This window comes from Pan paniscus, chromosome 1 (assembly GCF_029289425.2).
Source record: "Pan paniscus chromosome 1, NHGRI_mPanPan1-v2.0_pri, whole genome shotgun sequence".
Lineage (NCBI taxonomy): Eukaryota > Metazoa > Chordata > Mammalia > Primates > Hominidae > Pan > Pan paniscus.
Window position 1 is genome coordinate 42,911,473 of NC_073249.2, and position 17,547 is coordinate 42,929,019.

Here is a 17,547-nt window from a genome sequence, read left to right on the forward strand (position 1 = left end):
GCTGTCTGTGACCCTGTGCTTTCCCAGCCATCTACCTCATTGCCACTTGCTCATTCTGCCTTCTTTGCTGGCCCCCTTCCTCTGCTGCATTTTTTTTTTCCTTTCTTTTTTTTGAGACAGTTTCACTCTTGTTGGCCAGGCTGGGGGGCAATGGCGTGATCTTGGCTCACTGCAACCTCCACCTCCCGAGTTCAAGCGATTCTCCTGCCTCAACCTCCTGAGTAGCTGGGATTACACGCATGTGCCACCATGCCCAGATACTTTTTTTTTTTTGTATTTTTAGTAGAGGCGGGGTTTCTCCATGTTGGTCAGGCTGGTCCCGAATTCTCGACCTCAGGTGATCCACCACCTTGGACTCCCAAAGTGCTGGATTATAGGTGTGAGCCACTGCGCCCTGCCCCTCTGCTGCATTTCTAATGATCGGGACCTTCTCTTTTTTCCATCTCCACACTCTTCCTGGGAATCTCTGTTTGAATACATCTATAATGTAATAGCTCCTAATACGTTTTCAGGTATTATCTACCCCCAAAACTCCAAATTCATACATCCAAGGGTCTACCTGATATTTCCACTTAGATGTCTACTAGTCATATCAGCCTTGCCAGATCAAGCAGAATACTTCATTTCCTGAACAACTCCTATCTTATTAGTTTCATTTTCAGGGTAATACTCATTTTGCTTCTTTATCTGTCCTTCCTCATTAGAAAGCTCCATTACCTGTTATTTTTTTTCTGTTCAGTACCATATGACAGTGCTCGTACAGAGAGAAGCTTAATGTTGATTGACTAAATGACTGTCTTTAGTATATATAATATGCCAAGGTTGCTAATTCCTGAGTAAAAGGAAACGTCATATACCTATGAATATAAATCAGGAGATTCCAATCTTTTGGCTTCTCTGGACCACATTGGAAGAATTGTCTTGGGCCACACATAAAATACACTAACACTAATGATAGCTGATGAACTAAAAAAAAAATCTCAATATTTTAAGAAAGTTTATGAATTTGTGTTGGGCCACATTCAAAGCCATCCTGGGCTGCGGGTTGGACAAGTTTGATATAAACATTTAGGTTAGATAGTCTTAAAAGACTGTTTCCTAAATTCACATACATCTGGTCTCCATTTTTGGTTTCTATCTGGATGGAATGGACTTGTGTTTTGACAGTGTTCATTGCCACTAGTTTCCATCCAGCCCCCATCAGGACATATGAGATAAAAAGAACCATATATGGATAAAGAGGACCTAAAAAGCATAGCCTGCCTTTGCCTCAGGACCCTCTGAAAAGGGGCTCTTTGGTCCCCTGCTCACAGCCTACAAACTGTCTCCATGTCGCAGCTATTATGGGGTGCTCCTGGCCATCCCCATTCTCCCTGCAGTCAGGGAGAACTCATTCCTACCACAGAGTGGCACAGCAGCCTTGGCCTTGACTTACCCGAGGCCAAGGGCCCAGCAAGAGAAGCTCAAGATGTAGCTGTTCCATGAAAACAGGGGAAGGGAAGAGACAGTAGGCTGGAAGGGCATAGCAGAGCTGAATAAAAGATATATGAATAACGGATAGGGATGATAAACCTAAGAAGGGGTTGTAAAGTGTTCTGTCTAGAGCTGGGGGTAGGATTCCTTGCATTACCACTGAACACAGGGTACCCACTTGGAGAGATGTGATCCATCCCAGGGGCATCTTTTATTAGAACAAGCCTGTTAAAAATAAGTGTTGGCCCTAGGGGCTCTAGGATTTGTTTGAAGTTGTTACCTTGAAATAACTTCACCCTTGAACTTAAGCTCTGCTAGACTCACAATCTGTAGGAGAGAAAACATCACCTGTATCCCCCACTCCCACCAACAGCACAAGCATATTGGTCAGCTTTTCTCCCAGAGGCAGAGGGCTGTCAAGGGCAGAATGACTCAGGGCTTTGGTTGTGGAAGAAAGAGAATCTCTAGTCACCCTTGGTTGTAGCTTGCCAAGTTTCTAAGCAACTTCTTAGGCCCCACTCCCTGAAGTGAGGAAATCTGACTAGAGATAGAAATGAGAACAGTCCTTATTGAAAACAAGGAAGGTGGATTCTGTTAAGGAAATGGTTCTCATGGCAACAGGCAGTCCAATGGTGAGCTGGAAGACTCTCTACAAAACCTATGAGAATCCACACACAGGCTAAATGGAAATGCTGGGGAAAAAACCTCCCATTCTAAATTCAAGTGTGCTGTGCCTTGGTGGGGAGGGAGAAGGTGGCTGGCTGTAAGGTCATCTCATTGCTCTCTCTGTTGCCAGGCAGGGCTCTGTTAGCACAGATGAATCAAAATCCCTCCTGGGCAGCTGGAGTCCTGAATCAGAGATTTCAGAGAGGAGAGAAGGGATATGAACTGCAGCATCGAAACCTAAAAATGTATTTTATTTTGAAGTTGTGCTTTGGATTTTCCCCAATCCAACATCTGTTGAGTGACAGTCTTAGGTTCACACAAAGCATCTCCAAGCATACATACAATATTCCAGTTATCAACACTATTTTAAAGAATATACCATTTTACACAAATGTGACATACAAGTCAGACGCCACAACATTGCGATTCCCTGGAAGATGTGACTTCTCTTCTGCACGGGAAGTAGATCTGCACCAGCCCTTCCAGTGCTCTGCGCATCCCGGTGCTGGCATCACCGCTCCTCATCTCCTTGGGGAGAAGCCAGGGCGCCCTGAGGAGGTTGGCTGAGACCAGTGTTTCCAGTTTACAGGCTGCTGGCTACAAACTCCTCTATTTTCTAAATTGGGATGCTAGTAGCCCCACCCCACCTCTCTTCCCCGAAGACTGACCCTTCAGAGTCCACACCAGGAAAAGGATCCATGCCATGAGGGGTGGAGCAGGGCTCTTTGAAGCATCATGCTGGTTTCGGCAAGCATAGCTGAGGAAGGCTGGTCTCCCTCGGCCCTGGATGGCCAGCTCCTTTTGGCTTTTCGGTGTAAAAATCACAGTGTGCAACCTCAATTCCAGTTGTTTGCAGTGAGCTCTGCCGAGAAGGACTCTCCTCCTATCGGTTCCTAGTCCTCTCGACAGGACCATCTCACAGGTGTTAGGAGCACCAGAGATGGGGAAGACAGCTCTGCCCCCAGAGCTGGGTTTAGTAGGTGACCACTCACACACTGTTCAGTTCATGATGCAAATTAGCGCGGATGGACACTGATCAAGGGGATGGTGAACACGAGTCATGTACAGGGTTGAAAGAGAAATAAGGCAGGAGCAACAGAACAGGCCCAAAGCGTTGCCATTAAGAAAGCTTTGCTTTTACTTTCTTAGAGGGGAGTGTGCTGGAGAGAGGGAGAAAGGGCAAGTGTGGGTACCAGTTTTGATCAGTTGGATTGAAAGGAATGTAAAGTGAAAGATAGGGTTTCATTTTCAGCAAGGAAACAGATCCTTGGGTATGAAAGCCCCGTTGGCTCGGGACCTGTGTAGGCCCAGGTGACAGGCAAGAACAGGTCAGGAAACAGCAACAAAAACCAAGACTGTGGGTTGCCTCTTCTAGGCTGACTCACTTCACTGAAAGAGTTCTTCAGTTCTCCCGCCTAGCACTTGGAAAGGTTTCTCTGGTGCTGCAGGTTAGCCTTCTCATTAGTGATTTCCCACAAAGCACCTCTTTTCCTTTGCACAGGATTAAAAAAAAAAAAATCCTACCACTTTCCATAGATCTAACTACCAATTTCGCAGGTTGGTCCAAAAAGAATCTCTTCTAGGTCAAAGATAAGAAAACTCAGATTTTCCTACCAGAATGGCAACCCACCATCTCTCCGGAACTACAGAAAATAATAAGGCTAAAATATAAGTGCAGCTTTTAAACCAGAAAACACAGAGAAGAAGGATGAGTTTCAGCTTTAACTCAAGTTGCTGTCTGAGACCCATGAGCCTGGCTGTGGATGTGTCTGGTCCTGGTACTCCTGGGACAGCATGATGCTAGGGGGGCCAGGACCATGGGCACCAGGTTTGGAGACTGAATTGGAGCAGACAAGGGTATGATTTGTGCATTTTGGAAGGGAACCAGAAAAAAGGCCAGAGTAGAGCCAAAATATTCAGCATTCAAATTTTAATTTTCTTTCGATTCTGGCCTTGGGAAGACTTGAGAGCCTGTGGGGTCAGGGTTCCCTTAATTGTCCTTGTTTGCATAAATGAAAACTGGTTTTAAGAGGTAGGGTCTCCCTTTAATCTAACTAAGGCTCTCTAAGCCCCTGTTGGTCCCTGAAGAGAGACCTTGTAAAATAACCAAACTAAGGGGTGGACTTAAAACAAGTTTTCATTTGGGAACAATTTCTGGATTAGCAAAGCTGAATTTAATTTTTTAATAGGATAATGAATTTTATGTTTTAAGTGCCAAAAACATTAGGAGGAAAAAGGACCCATTTCTTACCTTTTCCAAACCTGCCATAGACACAATAAAACTCTCTTAAGACTCTTTACCCTAAAAGGAACCAGCTATGAAACTGTCTTATACAGGAAAATGTCTTAAATGGAAAATGGTCCATCAGAGACAAAGGTAGGAACCCGAGAAATGTCTATACATTCAGAAAAACTTTAAAAGCTCCTTTATAAGACGGGGGTGTACTTCTAGGGGATGGAGGAGAGCAAGAGCAAACACCAATGACCAATTCACATCAATGGAAAGAACACAGAGAGAAAGCCCCCAACCCCAAACAGGTTACGGGATTGTCCCATCCCGTTATGTTTCATATGATGGAGAGATTTCAAAGGCTAGGTTCTCTGGCCCAGACAGAACAAAGTTTGTAATGGAAACAGAGACCCCTGGTGGCTACTGTGTGAACTGCCACAATAACTTACAAAGAGACTGGTCTATGACCAGGAGAGGCTACACATGCCAGAGACTAGAAAAACATGTGTATGTGTGTGTGTGTGTGTAAAATGTGTGTGTGTAAAATATGTGTGTGTATGTAAAATGAAGACTGGACTATATATGATTCTCTATAATCAGTTCCCAAAACAAGATGCCACTGAAAGCTGGATGGCAGTAGCCAACCATCTGGTCAAGGCATCACCGTGGTCTGAGGGGACTGAGACTTGAGCCCATGTCCTCAGGACTGCCTTACCAGATTTCACAGTGACCTGATAATGAAAACCTGTCTCTGGCTAACCTAAGAACGGTACGGACTGCAGCTGGCTGAATTAGGACGACTGGGGGAAGCAGAGGGCAGTGGGAAGGGAGAGGCGATACCAAGGGCTTCATTCTCAAGGTTTTGGGAGACGGGGAGGCTAATTCCTGCAAGAACAACTTAGAACCTAATTTTCAACTGAAGTCCCCAAGCTAGTTAAATAGGAAGATTTTAATAACAGTCAGTCCCTATAGTCCCCTTGTCTAGAACAATTAAATTATTATCCCTCAGACAGTACAAGACTTGTCAGTAGACTGTGGGGAAGTTGATGAGTTGACACCAGGGCTAGTGGCATTTGTTTTGGGGAAGACAGTGGGCTTGGGCCGTGTGGCTGGTGGTTTGACCGGGGCAGCCATCTTGACAGACTTGACAGGCCGGAAGGCGCAGGCGATGTCCCCAGCAGTACTGGCGCTACGCTGGAAGGCGGGCTCGGGGTCCTTGAGGAGCTGGGTGTGCAGAGGGCTGGAGGGCTCCGACGTGGGGGCCACCACTGGGGAGGTTTTGAGGGGCTCCAAGGTGTCCAGAACCACGTCAGGGGTGTGTTTGACACTGCTCTGCCGTTCTAGCTCCCGTAGCTCATTCAGGGCCGAGTTCATTGTTGCCTCAATATCCTGCAAAACAGGAAAAAGGAGGAGGTGAGGCAAATGAGGGGAGAATTCCCCAAGGAGCCGGTTTCAACAACACAGGCCAAGGCATGAAGAAATTGACCGTAAGATGTCCAGATTATTGTACTTGGCCTAAATCCTTGAACATATGAATGCTCAGAAAGTGGGGAAAGGGGGATGGAGGGATTTTCACTGTCATGAGATTTTTTTTTTCCTTTAGAAAAAGTAATTGATTTTTTTTAGAGACCCTAGGTTTTAGAGATAGATATTGAAATACTTATCGACGAAGTGACATATAATCTAGTGGGGAAGAGAAACACGGACAAAGTAAGAATGGCCAGGAGTTTGGTGATGAGTACGTGGGGATTTGTTATCCAGTTCTGTCTGCTTTTGGGTAGGTTTGAAATTGTACATAATAAACACTTTTTTAAAAAGTGGTAGAGATGATGTATGATCTTTATTCTCTTGGACTTCAAGGCCAAAGGTGAAGAGGGTTAGTCCTTCCTCCTCAGGGGCTGAGGAAAGTTTCAGGAGCCCAATACGCCTCCCCCCGCCCCTCCTCCCCAACTCAGGGCAGTGTCCAATTTGAAACCATTTCCTTCCAGCCATCACCACCAAGGGGACCAAAGAATGACCAGGAAGGGGAGCCAAAGCCCACATAGGTGAATCAATTGCCTGCAAATCAATGGAACACTCTAGCTCTTTAGCCAACAGCAGTCCTAGCCCAGGGACTCAAGGCAGAACCAAAGAACCTTTGTATGCAAGCCAGCTGCCTTCCAGTGAGACTTCCCAGCTCCCCGCTCCTTCCCCATAAACCTGTGTCTGGCACCCCCAAACTACCACAGGATTTCTTCTTGGGATTAGGTTCACATGGAAAGATTTTACACATTCCAAGCGAAGGCCTTTGGTTAAGGTTTCTTTGTCGTACAGACCGATGCCTGCTTTCTGTTCACAGTGATTCAGTTCTATGACATTCTCAAACCTTTAAAATGCTCAGGAAGAACTCCATCTCCCTCCTCAGTCGCACTCTACAGCTAGTCTGTCCCAGCTGTCTACCTTTCCTGACATTCCTATTAACACCTGGCCAAGGAGGGAGCTGGGAGGATTCCCGTAGTGCAAGGCAGATTGCAGCCAAGAGCTTAAATAGAGGCACAGAATAGAAGGCTAGCAAAGCAAGACATCTCAGGCCTGTAGCTCAATACTGGGCTTGCCAGGTACATCTCCGTAAGCAGAGAACCACAATTAAGCCAAGAGAGACCATGCCCAGCCTCTATCACCCCCTGGAAGATGGGGTAAGGAGAATCTCAACTCAGTTGAGATAAGAAGGCAACAATAAGCCCTTAGTTCCTACCTGGTCTAATGAAAATTATATAGTTGGGAGAGACGTCTGAGTGAACTGCTTGGAGTGGCCCCGGTAGTCGGATTTTTAGAGGTGGGGTTGGATCTCTAATATTTCATGGAAAACAGAGAGTCATCAGTGCGGTGCATACACAGAAGGAAGACCCTGCAACCAGGGAGCTCATCTCCATAGCCTCTGGAGGCTTGGGCTGCAAATCCTTTTGGTTACCAGAGCTCTCTGCAGCCAGAGTATTTTTTAGGTCTTTAAGACCAGGTGCAGGTTCTTAATTGATCATCTACCCATTCGGTACCAGAGACTAGCCTTAGGAATTGGGATGATGGTGATGGGCACAGCAATATAAACATGTGGCCAGGATTACACCTGAGCCTCAACAGTCGGGCAGTTTCACTAAAGTCTACCAAGGTCTTTAGACTCAAAACTTGGGCTTTCAAAATACTCTTAATACCGGCTTTAAAAATTACAACAGCCTTCCTAATAGCCAGTGTATGAGCAAGAAGCTAGGCTTCTTTTATTCTGTCTTTAGGTTCTTCCTGGGGAGAGAGGGACAGGCAGACCACTTATTAAGCTGTCTTTTCGGGTCCACATGTCCAGAGTGGACATATACTCAGTATATCACATACAAAATAATCATTCTGTTTCAAGTCCTGTCATAATTAGGTGGGTGGCACTAAGTGGTAGTGATGAATGTAGACTCATGCTGTCTGTCCAGGAGCCCACAGTTACCTGAGCAATGACCTCAGGGTCCATGGGCCGATGGTTATTGAAGCTTTTTGACCTTCCCGCTGTGGCAGTCTTCCGGATCTGTGGACTATCCAGCCGATTCTTCAGGGATGAGTGGCGGCTGATGGAGTTGAGGCTCCCGTGCCCACTGATGGAACACTTATCTGGCCCTTCTTTGGGGAGGCTCTGGCTCATGATGGGCTGGGAGGATGGGCGGCAGCTAGCCCCCACCCCTGGGGAGGAGGAGTCAGTCAGGGAACTGCTCAGCCCATGGCTGTCACTCCGAAAAGTTTTCCGGATGCTCCCAGATTCTGGACGCTTCCTTTGCCTTCAATCACAAACAGAAAGGGCAGTGTGATCAGGGAGCCCTGGCTCCAAGGAAGCTAGGATAAGTGGGAGGGGGCAGATGTTGGCACCCAGGGACTTCAGAAGGAGAGGGACACAGAACTCGTTCTCTCCTCGGCTTCATCTTCTCTTGCATTCTCCATGTCTTCATTCCCTTGCCACCCCCAAGCTGGGCGAAGGAGAAATGGATACTTACTTGGTGGTCACAGGCTTTGTGTTGTCAAGACGTAAGTTGCTGTCAGAAAAAATGTCTGATTAAGCGAAAGTTTCTAATGGGAAAGAGATTCATGGAAAGGCCCCTTCTGTGACCTGCCATGAACAGAAACCTAAGGCCCCAGGTAGGAGAAGAAGTCTCACCATCACCAAAGAGGTCAAGATTGCTGGTAAGAGGATAGTTAACTTTTCTAAATTTTATCATGTCTCTTTTTCCAAAAAGACTGTAACTGTTTTGGGCTCTGGCAAGAGGCTGTTGTTGCTTATTCTGTAGGCATGGAGCAGAATAGTTTTCAAGAGGCAGCAACACTGCAGAGTTGGGGCCCAGTTTGTGCGTTTTCTTAGTGTGGAAATACCTCTACATGACTCCCAAGTCACCCAGCACTGGGCTGAACCCTGGATCTGGGCGAATTTGTTTCAGACCACTTAGGGCTCTCAGACAAAATGGCTTGGCAGAATCCTAGTTACATGGGTGTTGCCTGCTGCTGGATAATTTCATTTTGTCTTGGAATCAGATCTGAAAAGGTCTAATCTAAGAGGCAATGAAACTTCTGATTTGGATGGCTGCTGAACAGCTCTGATCTTGAATCTAAGAGAGATGGGGGCTGAGGCAGGAGTTGAGGTGGAAGGAGGGAAGGGGTCAGACTCTGAAGATAAGGAGCTGGTCTGTGAGGTGGGGACAGTGCTCTAAGCCAGTCCTAGTCCTGTTCACTGCTGAGGTCTTCCTCATCTTTCTACCTGCAGGGCCTGGCCCAGGACCTGGCATGTATCAGTCACTCCGTGAGTCTGTCCACTCGGCAGTTTTAGGCTTGTGACTCAGCTGCTCTCGAGTGGAAAAAGGATGTTCTCAGAGTCTTCTAAGACCCTGCTGAAATGAACCCCCTCTCTGCAAGGATTTCTCTAGCACCACTAACTCCAACTGCACTGGCACCACTGCACCACTAACTCCAGTTGCAGGAAGAATGGACCCCTCCCTCCTCTGTACCTTCAGAGCATCTGATGCTACCTGTCAGTTACCTGTCCATAGGGTCTTTACCTTGCCAGACTGTGAGCTCTGAGATCAGGGACCTCGTCTTTTTTATCTCTGAATAAACACCAGCAGTGCTTGGCACAACAGTAGATACTTAATAAATGTGTAGAATTAAATGGAAGTGCCACACCCTAATAGCTCTTTGCTGATTTCCTTTTTCTGCTTGAGGATGGCTGACTCATGGGCTGAAACTGCTGAGAAGACAGACTTATGGGGTGGCTGTGGTGTGCCACGTCCCAGGCTAGGCCCTGGGGATGTAAAGAAAAGGAAGATACAGTTCCTGGGTTCAAGGAGCTCAATCTGGTGGGGGATCTGAGTGAAGCGTGAGTACCAAAAGGTATTCAAAGTGCCTTTGGAATGCAGCATAAGGGCACCTCACTCAGCCTGGGGAACTCAGGGATGTCAGAATGGCTTCCCCAAAGAGCTAAGTCTTTGGACTGAGTCTTGAAGGGAGATGAGGAGGTGACCAGGTGAGGAGACAGCAGGCGTGAGGGCCCAGGGGCGAGAGAGAACCTGGGCACTCAGGAAACTCAAGGAATTTGGGAGGAGGAGTGGTGTGGGGGGCAGGAGGTAAGACTCAAAGGCCGACTCACTCCTAAGGGCCAGACATGCCCAGGGGCCGCCGCTCACCCACCCACCAGGTGATGAGGCTTGTCCTCCAAGAACCCCATCCCAAGACTCCTGACACCAGCAAACAAGGAGTTCAAGGGAAGCACCTTAACTGTCTACAGATACTCTTTTTTTTTCTTCTTTTGTTTACCATTTCAGTTATTACTCTCTACAATTTCTATGCACAAATGGCATCAAATATATGATGGCTTAAAAATATGTACTTAACTAATTATCTAACTCTTCCTCCACCAACCCCACCTTGGTTTCTGAGTTAATTATAGGATCACGACCTTTTGATTGTAGGGTTATAATTTAACACAGAATTGTAAATAAGGAAAAAAATGTGATTAGCCCACAGTTACTTGATATTGGCTTGCCCTCCCAGCAGGGCAGTGTGCTGGAGGGAAACAGAAACTTCTCAATTTTTTTTTAACTGGTCTGAATTAAATTATAACTACACTGAGTAAGTGATCTGAATAAACGACTTTACTAACTTGAGGGTGAAAGAGATGGAAAAGAGCCACGTGCCCCAACCACTCCCCCTGCTACCGTCTGGGTGGAAAAAAGCCAAGAGATCTGGGAAACCTGGTATAGTTTAAAAACAACAAGCATCCTTTATTCTCCTTCCAGTCTCAGTGTCCAGAGGCTACGGTTAACAGGTTTTCAAAGTGCAAATCATTTCATTCCTCAAAAGCCAGAGGGGAATAAAAACTGTACATCATCTCCAATCCATATTCATCAGGAGCGCCCTGGGGCTTGTCATCCTGCTGGCACGGGGCCAGGTTTCAGGGTCTGGCGGAAAGAGGTCTGTAGGCTTTGGGACTTGGTGTCTGGCCCCTTGAGATGAGATTAGTTCTCCAATAACCTGAATGCCTCTTGGGGAGGCGGCAGCACGCAGGCGTAGAATCCCTCTAGACAGCCAGGTCGGGCGTGGGTGGAGTTTAAACCCCAGGATGTTGCTAACAGCCACAATGAAAGCTGGGGGTCAGAGGTAAGAGCCTGCTGAGCAGGAGTGGGGATCTGCAAAGGGACTAAGGGGGTGGAATAATACAAAAGGCCAAAGCAATAGGAACAAAATGGAAAATTATTTCTCCTGGTGTGAAAGGGCAGAAGAAAAGGGAGCTAGGGGTTAGCCAATGAATGAAGAGCTCAGGACAAAGCTTTCCTTGGGGACATCGTGGCCTCCTTTCCTCCACAGGAGTGAATGCAGGACAGGGGGAGGAACAGACACATGATATCTCAATAAACCCACCTGGTGTAACATCAGCCTAGTAGAAGCCACACACAGACTCTGAATCTTTGCACGAACATGGGTCAAGGAAGACAGACATCAAAGACTATTATTTGAGTATGGATTGGAAAAAAGAAGGCACCTCTGAGAAACAGTACAAAACCAGGTTGCATAAAGTGACCAAAGCTTTGGTCAAAGTTTTAGCTGTAAGACTGCCACAAAGGTCTGGGTGGACAGACACTGCGGGAACACACAGTAAAGCACCCTTCCACAGCACGAGGGCAGCTAGCTGGAGACCTGGACCTGCCCCGAGGCTTGTAGCAGCATCCTCAGCCCTGTCCGCCTTGCAGCAGCAATGACCACATGCAAACTGTTAGGCTGGGGGAGCTGGGAGCCCTACGTGCAGCACAGGAATGGAGATGGGGGTTAGGCCAGAGGGTGAGGCTGGGTGTTGCAAGTCATTCAGGGGAGCAGAAAATGAAAAGCAGAGCTTACTTGTTGATGTTTGCAAGATAAATATCGGCTACATGACCCCCACTGGGACAGCTGGCCCCCGCTCTGGCTGTCACCTTTTCTTCAGGTGGCTCAGAAATGACCTCAATCTCAGACTTGGGGCTGGACCTCTCCACGACACCGTCCTCGCTGGGGGAGAAGGGGCAGGCAGGCAGGGAGGAGGGAAAACAACAACAACACAAAAAGCAGTGTTAAATCGGCAAGATGGCCCCCCGACATACACGCGACCCCACACAGCTCTGAGGCAGCAGCGACACCTGGCTGGACTAGTTCTGTGAGCAGAGGCAAGGAAACCTAAGGGCCTTTGAAGGGTCGTTTAAATAAAAATAAATAATCCGCTGAGTTCTGCGGGCTCCTCAGCTCCTCAGGAAAGCGTGGCTAGGGGACACCTGGATTCGAGGCATCTGCCTTCTACCCCATGCTGCTTCCTGGGGAGGCCGTGCTGGGGCGGCCTCCTGGAGAAGGAGGCGGCAAGTCCAGGTTGTGGTTTATCGGCTGAGGTCCTGAGCACTGCCGGGTAAGGACAGTCAACTGTGTGGTGGCTCTGGAGACGGCGGCGTCATGGCAGGACACCGCCACACACTGTCGTAGCGCCTCTAGCCCCGCTCAGAGCATCCAAGCTGGTCCCAGGTCTCTCCACTGCTCTCCTGGCCCCTCTGGCTACTGATGACAAAGAAAGCCCCTTCTCCCCCACAATTCATCTTCTCTTGATCCTGTGGTGAAGTCATAATGCTAAATTTGGGAGGGTCCTGTCCACGCACAGATTGCCACCAGGTTTGCGATGCTATCAACAGAGGGAGGATTTCCCTGCAGAACGAGCCGGGAAGAGGCTGGGAGGGTGCAGACTCACTCAGGATATCAACCTTTAAAAAATAATATTAAGGGAAGGACTAAAAACACTGACAGCATCGTATCCAAGGGAGGGGAGCTGGGGACAGAGACAGGGCAAAGGGACAGGGGGCAGGCTTGGGTGGGCCCACGGGACAACTGCTTCAAAGTGCGAGAATCAACCAACAGCCTATCAGATGAGATCTCTCTGGGACCAGTTCAGGTTTCCTTTGTTCCTTGACACCCTTTTCCCTCCTTCCCCCATCTTACCCTATATCAACCTCATCTCAGTTAAATGAACTAGGTCACTTCCATAAGGCTGCTTAAGCCGGATTTCTCCTAGAAAACCAGTCATTTTAATTTGCAAGTGGAAGAGTGGCTCAACAGGTTGGGGTGAACATAGTTGTTTAAAAAAAAAAGAGAGAAACAAAAATGTTTTCCCAGCCTGATCTTTCGAGAAAAGAAATATAGGTGGTCAAATAAAAACCCCTTGTTATCACTCATCAGGTATAAATATGGATGAGTGCTGGCTGGCTGGCAGGTTTCTAAAATGACTGGATTAGGGGGTGATTTGCAGGGGGCACAGATAGTGGAGAGATTTAAAAAAATTCTCCACTGAGTGCAGGGAGTGGGGCGGGGGGCGGGGGGGGGGGTGCTCTTCAAGGAACTGTGTGAGCCTCAGGACTGCACTGGACCCCCCAGGGGTTGGCCTCCCTCATAGTCCTATGGCTCCAGAAATGAAGTCTCACTCCCATAGAGCAGCTGGGGACCACCCCCAAAGATGCCATGGGCCCAACGTACGTGTCTTGGACCACGATGTACTGATGGGGGATGAGTCCGTCGATGCCATTGTGCCGGCCTTCCCACCAGTCGTCGGAAGCCCGCTGGTAAAGCAGCAGGGATGCTCCCTTCTTAAAGGACAGCTCTCGGGCTGTCCGGCCCACGTAGTCAAACTTGGCAATGGCCTCGATGGGCTCACATTCTGAGAAGGGTGGAAAAGAAGTAAACACATGTTCTTGGGACCTGCAGACTCAGGAAACTGGGTGGAAAAGCTGAATTAGCTGAACTTACAGTGGTAGGAAATTACTTAGTGGGAAAACGAAGCCATGGATGATCTATAAAGCAAGTAATTCTCACGCAGACTGTACCATTATCCTGAAAGTACTGGTATCACCTTTTACCTGCCTTTGCTCACACTGTTCCCTCCACCAGGAATCTTCTTCTCTCTTATCTGCCTGATGAAGCACATCAAAACACAACTCAAGCATCCCCTGCTTTTTTTTTTTTTTTTTTTGGGGGGACGGAGTCTTACTCTGTCGCTCAGGCTGGAGTGCAGTGGCTCGATCTTGGCTCACTGCAACCTCTGCCTCCCGGGTTTATGCGATTCTCCTGCCTCAGCCTCCCAAGTAGCTGGGACTACAGACGTGTGCCACCACGCCCAGCTAATTTTTTGTATTATTAATAGACAGGGTTTCACCATGTTAGCCAGGATGGTCTTGATCTCCTGACCTCGTGATCTGCCTGCCTCGGCCTCCCAAAGTGCTGGGATTACAGGCGTGAGCCACGCGCCCGACCGCATCCCCTGCTTTCTACAGTAACTTCTTTGGTGTTTCCAAAGATCTTCATGCTTTGACGTCTATCATCAAACTTGCCATACTATATTTTTAAGCATTATTTCTTTTCTAATTATATAATAATTCCAGTAATTGTAGAAAATGTATCATACATTTTTTAGAATACATACATGTATTCTAAATATTTTATGTTATCCATTCCCCCTAGTAAGTAGAATGTGAGCTTTCTGTCTCTCTATAAAGAGAAAATAACTTGCCCAATCAACTTTCCAAGGAGCAAAATATGAAAATATATTTTGTGACCAACCTATGAAAAAAATGCACATGAAAGTAATCTAAAAAAGTAAAAGGGGTTTACGAATGCAATCTATCTTTATTTTTGTGTGGGCTTCTGTCTCCTCATCTGTAACATGGAGATTAATAATCGTGTCTTTTTCATGAAGTTGTTATGAAGAGTCAATGAATTACAATTTGTAAAAGTGCTTAGAACAGTGTCCGGCCCATAGTAAGTGGTATGTGTGCATGACTTATTGTTATCATTATCTTCGTCTGTGCTAGGCTGCAGGTAGAGATCAAAGAGCAAAGAGAAGGCTCCCAGAAAGCTGGAACCTGAGATGAAAGTCGGCTATTCTGGGAAGCAGAGAGAAAGGCTGCTTAAAAATAAGACCATGCCTAGACGGCCCTAGCTGGTGGGTCTGCTCCTGCACAGGAGGGGTTGGAGATTTCACTATAGGAGGCCGGTCAGAGAAGGCCTGTCTAAATATACCCACCTCAGTTCTCTATAGCCTCGGGTACGTTACTCGACCTCCCTGACCTGCATTTTCTCAACTGTAATATAGCGGCCATATCTTTTTCACTACAGATTAAGAGATAACATATATAAAGCCTCTAGCAGAGCTGGCCACGAGGTAGGCTCTAACCCACTACTCATTTTCCTAGTTCACCTACTCCCCTCCTCGAATGTAGCAAATGATCATATGGATCCTTATGACATCAGGATCTAAATAAGCAGTCCTATTTTTTTTTTCTCCTTTAAAAGCTGGCCTAGAATTGCAGAATTCCCAGCAAGGCAGGGAACAGGGAAAACTCCACAGACTGTTGCCATTTCATTCTTGTGCCCAGAAAATTCTGAGGCCCCTTGTCAGCTGCTGAGACTTCCAGAGCCCATGTGATCCAGAGGAGGTGTGGAGCTGTTGGAAGTGGGGGAAATGTGCTGGCTGGACAGACCCTCATAAAGCATGGGCACTGCTGAGGGGCCTGAGGATGACAGCTGAGCATTCCTCCCCTTGATGCACGCCCACCAGGCTGCTCGGCACTCGCATGTCTGTACTTTGGAAAGGGTCAGTTTTTCCAGTCGGTAGGCGTGAAAGCATGTGGTTTCTGCATCCTCATTCCCACTCCCTCTGGCTTGCTTCTATTGGGTTCTGGGCAACCAGCTCTGCTATTTCCCACCCCAGGCTTAATTTTTTTTTTTTTTTTTTAGACAAGGTCTCACTCTCTCACCCAGGCTGGAGTACTGTAGCACAATCATAGCTTGTTGCGGCCTTGAACTCCTGGGCTTAAGGGATCTTCCTACCTCAGCCTCCCAAGTAGCTGGCACTACAGGGATGCTGCACACCACCATGCCAGGCTATTTTTTTTTTTTTAAGAGACAGGGTCTGGCTATGTTGCCTAGGCTGGTCTTGAATTCTTGAACTCAAGTGATCCTCCCGCCTGGGCCTCCCAGTGCTGGGATTACAGGCGTGAGCCACCACACCCAATTGTTTACTGTTTTTCAAATGTACTTTCCTTCACTTTGTTCTCCAGCTGTCTGGCAGGAGTCTAGGCTATGATAAGGGACCAACATCATGCTGCACTCAGGCCAGACAAGGAGCTGGGAGGTGGAGCAAGAAGGTTGAAGGGCTATGAAAGGCCTAGTTCTTCACCTCTGGTTTAATACGAGCGATTCTATTTGAGAAGGTGGGCTACCTCTCCAAGGAAGGAATGGAATGAAATTGAGACAGGGAGCTCTCTGCCTGTCCTCAGGGGACCGCTGGGCAGACAGGTTCATCAGATGCACAGGATATATAATCACTTCCTTCTGCCTCATCCCTGGCGTCCCCACTGACCAGGAAGCAGGGCCTCGTACCGTCATCGCTCGTGTGGTGCTCTGCGGTCACATCCTGGGTTGAGTCTTCAACCGAGGTAGTCTCTCCATGAGGGCTATCACTGCAACAGAAGCAAGAGTGACAGGGACATTAACATGTGCTCATAAAATTCTTGTCTTCCCCTTCATACAGCCTCCCTGGCGCGAGGGCACTGAATCCATCTTATGCTCTCTATATCCTAACTGCCCACAACAGACAAATGCTTATAATGAAATACAAAGCTCTAGAGTTTTTCCAGTCTAGCTCCTGCTACAAAAACCACTTGAGACTACTTGGAACTTAGAATATCCCAAGACAAAGGGAAGCCCTTTTGAAGGTATAAACTAAATTCTTTAGAAAATAGAGAACAACTCAACTCCTCAAGGTCTGATTCTCTACGTGAATTCATTCCTGGTTTTCAAGGGCGAAGCAGGGTGGAAGGGAAACACTGGGTTTCAGCATCAGATAAAACTGGATTCGAAAAGCAGCTCTGATACTTGGTAGCTGTGTGATCCTGGGCAAGTTATTTAATCTCCTTAAGCCTCAGCTGCCTCATCTATATACTGAAGATAAAGATCTATATCCTCAGCTGTGTGAGGATTTAATAAAGTAATTTAGTCACAAGTTTGGCACAGAGCGGGTGTTTAATAAATAGTACTTGCTTTCCTTCTTTCTCATTTTGCTTGATGCCTCTAGGTTGCTTTGCAGTTCAGACTGTGAACTGGTGAAAAAGTGGAAGGTGAGTCAGTAGGGGAGGAATAATCTGCTATGGGCTACAGGGCAGGATCCTGCTATGGGTTAGAGGGCAGGGGAGAGAAGCTGGGTCAAGTTCTTGAAATAATTCATGAAATTTAAAATCATTCAGGGTAGGTCAGGCACAATGGCTCACACCTGTAATCCCAGCACTTTGGGAGGATCATTTGAGTCTAGGAGTTTGGGACCAGCCTGGGCAACTTAATGAGACCCTGTCTCTACAAAAAAAGAAAAAAAAAAAAAGCCAGTGTGCATGCTGTGGTTCTAGCTACTCTGGAGGCTGAGGTGGGAGGATTGCTTAAGCCTGGGAAGTCGAGGCTGCAGTGAGCCATGATCATGCCACTGCACTCTGGCCTGGGTGACAGAGCAAGATCCTGTCTAAAAAAAAAAAAAAAAAAAAATCATCCAGTGTAAGGAATCAAGAAATGATAGAGAAGTTACTAGGAAAGTCATTTCTATTCCTGATCTCCTGGCTCATGGACTTCAGAAC

At 47.3% G+C, this 17,547-nt stretch overlaps 1 protein-coding gene across 12 annotated transcripts in view; it reads right to left on the reverse strand.

Moving 5' to 3' along the window:
• Positions 1-2,371: 2,371 nt before the first annotated feature.
• Positions 2,372-17,547, reverse strand: part of SRGAP2 (SLIT-ROBO Rho GTPase activating protein 2) — a 254,501-nt gene continuing 239,325 nt past the window's right edge. For 3 of the 12 annotated variants that reach the window (XM_003822926.6, XM_008976531.5, XM_063599687.1), the window contains 5 exons: positions 16,307-16,386; positions 13,406-13,586; positions 11,759-11,905; positions 7,836-8,160; positions 2,372-5,758 (listed from right to left, as the gene is read on the reverse strand). In XM_003822926.6, the coding sequence (XP_003822974.1) occupies positions 5,375-5,758; positions 7,836-8,160; positions 11,759-11,905; positions 13,406-13,586; positions 16,307-16,386 (1,117 nt within the window). In that variant the 3' untranslated portion in view covers positions 2,372-5,374. The other 9 variants (XM_014342520.4, XM_034945318.3, XM_063599795.1 and 6 more) reach the window with 5 other exon arrangements.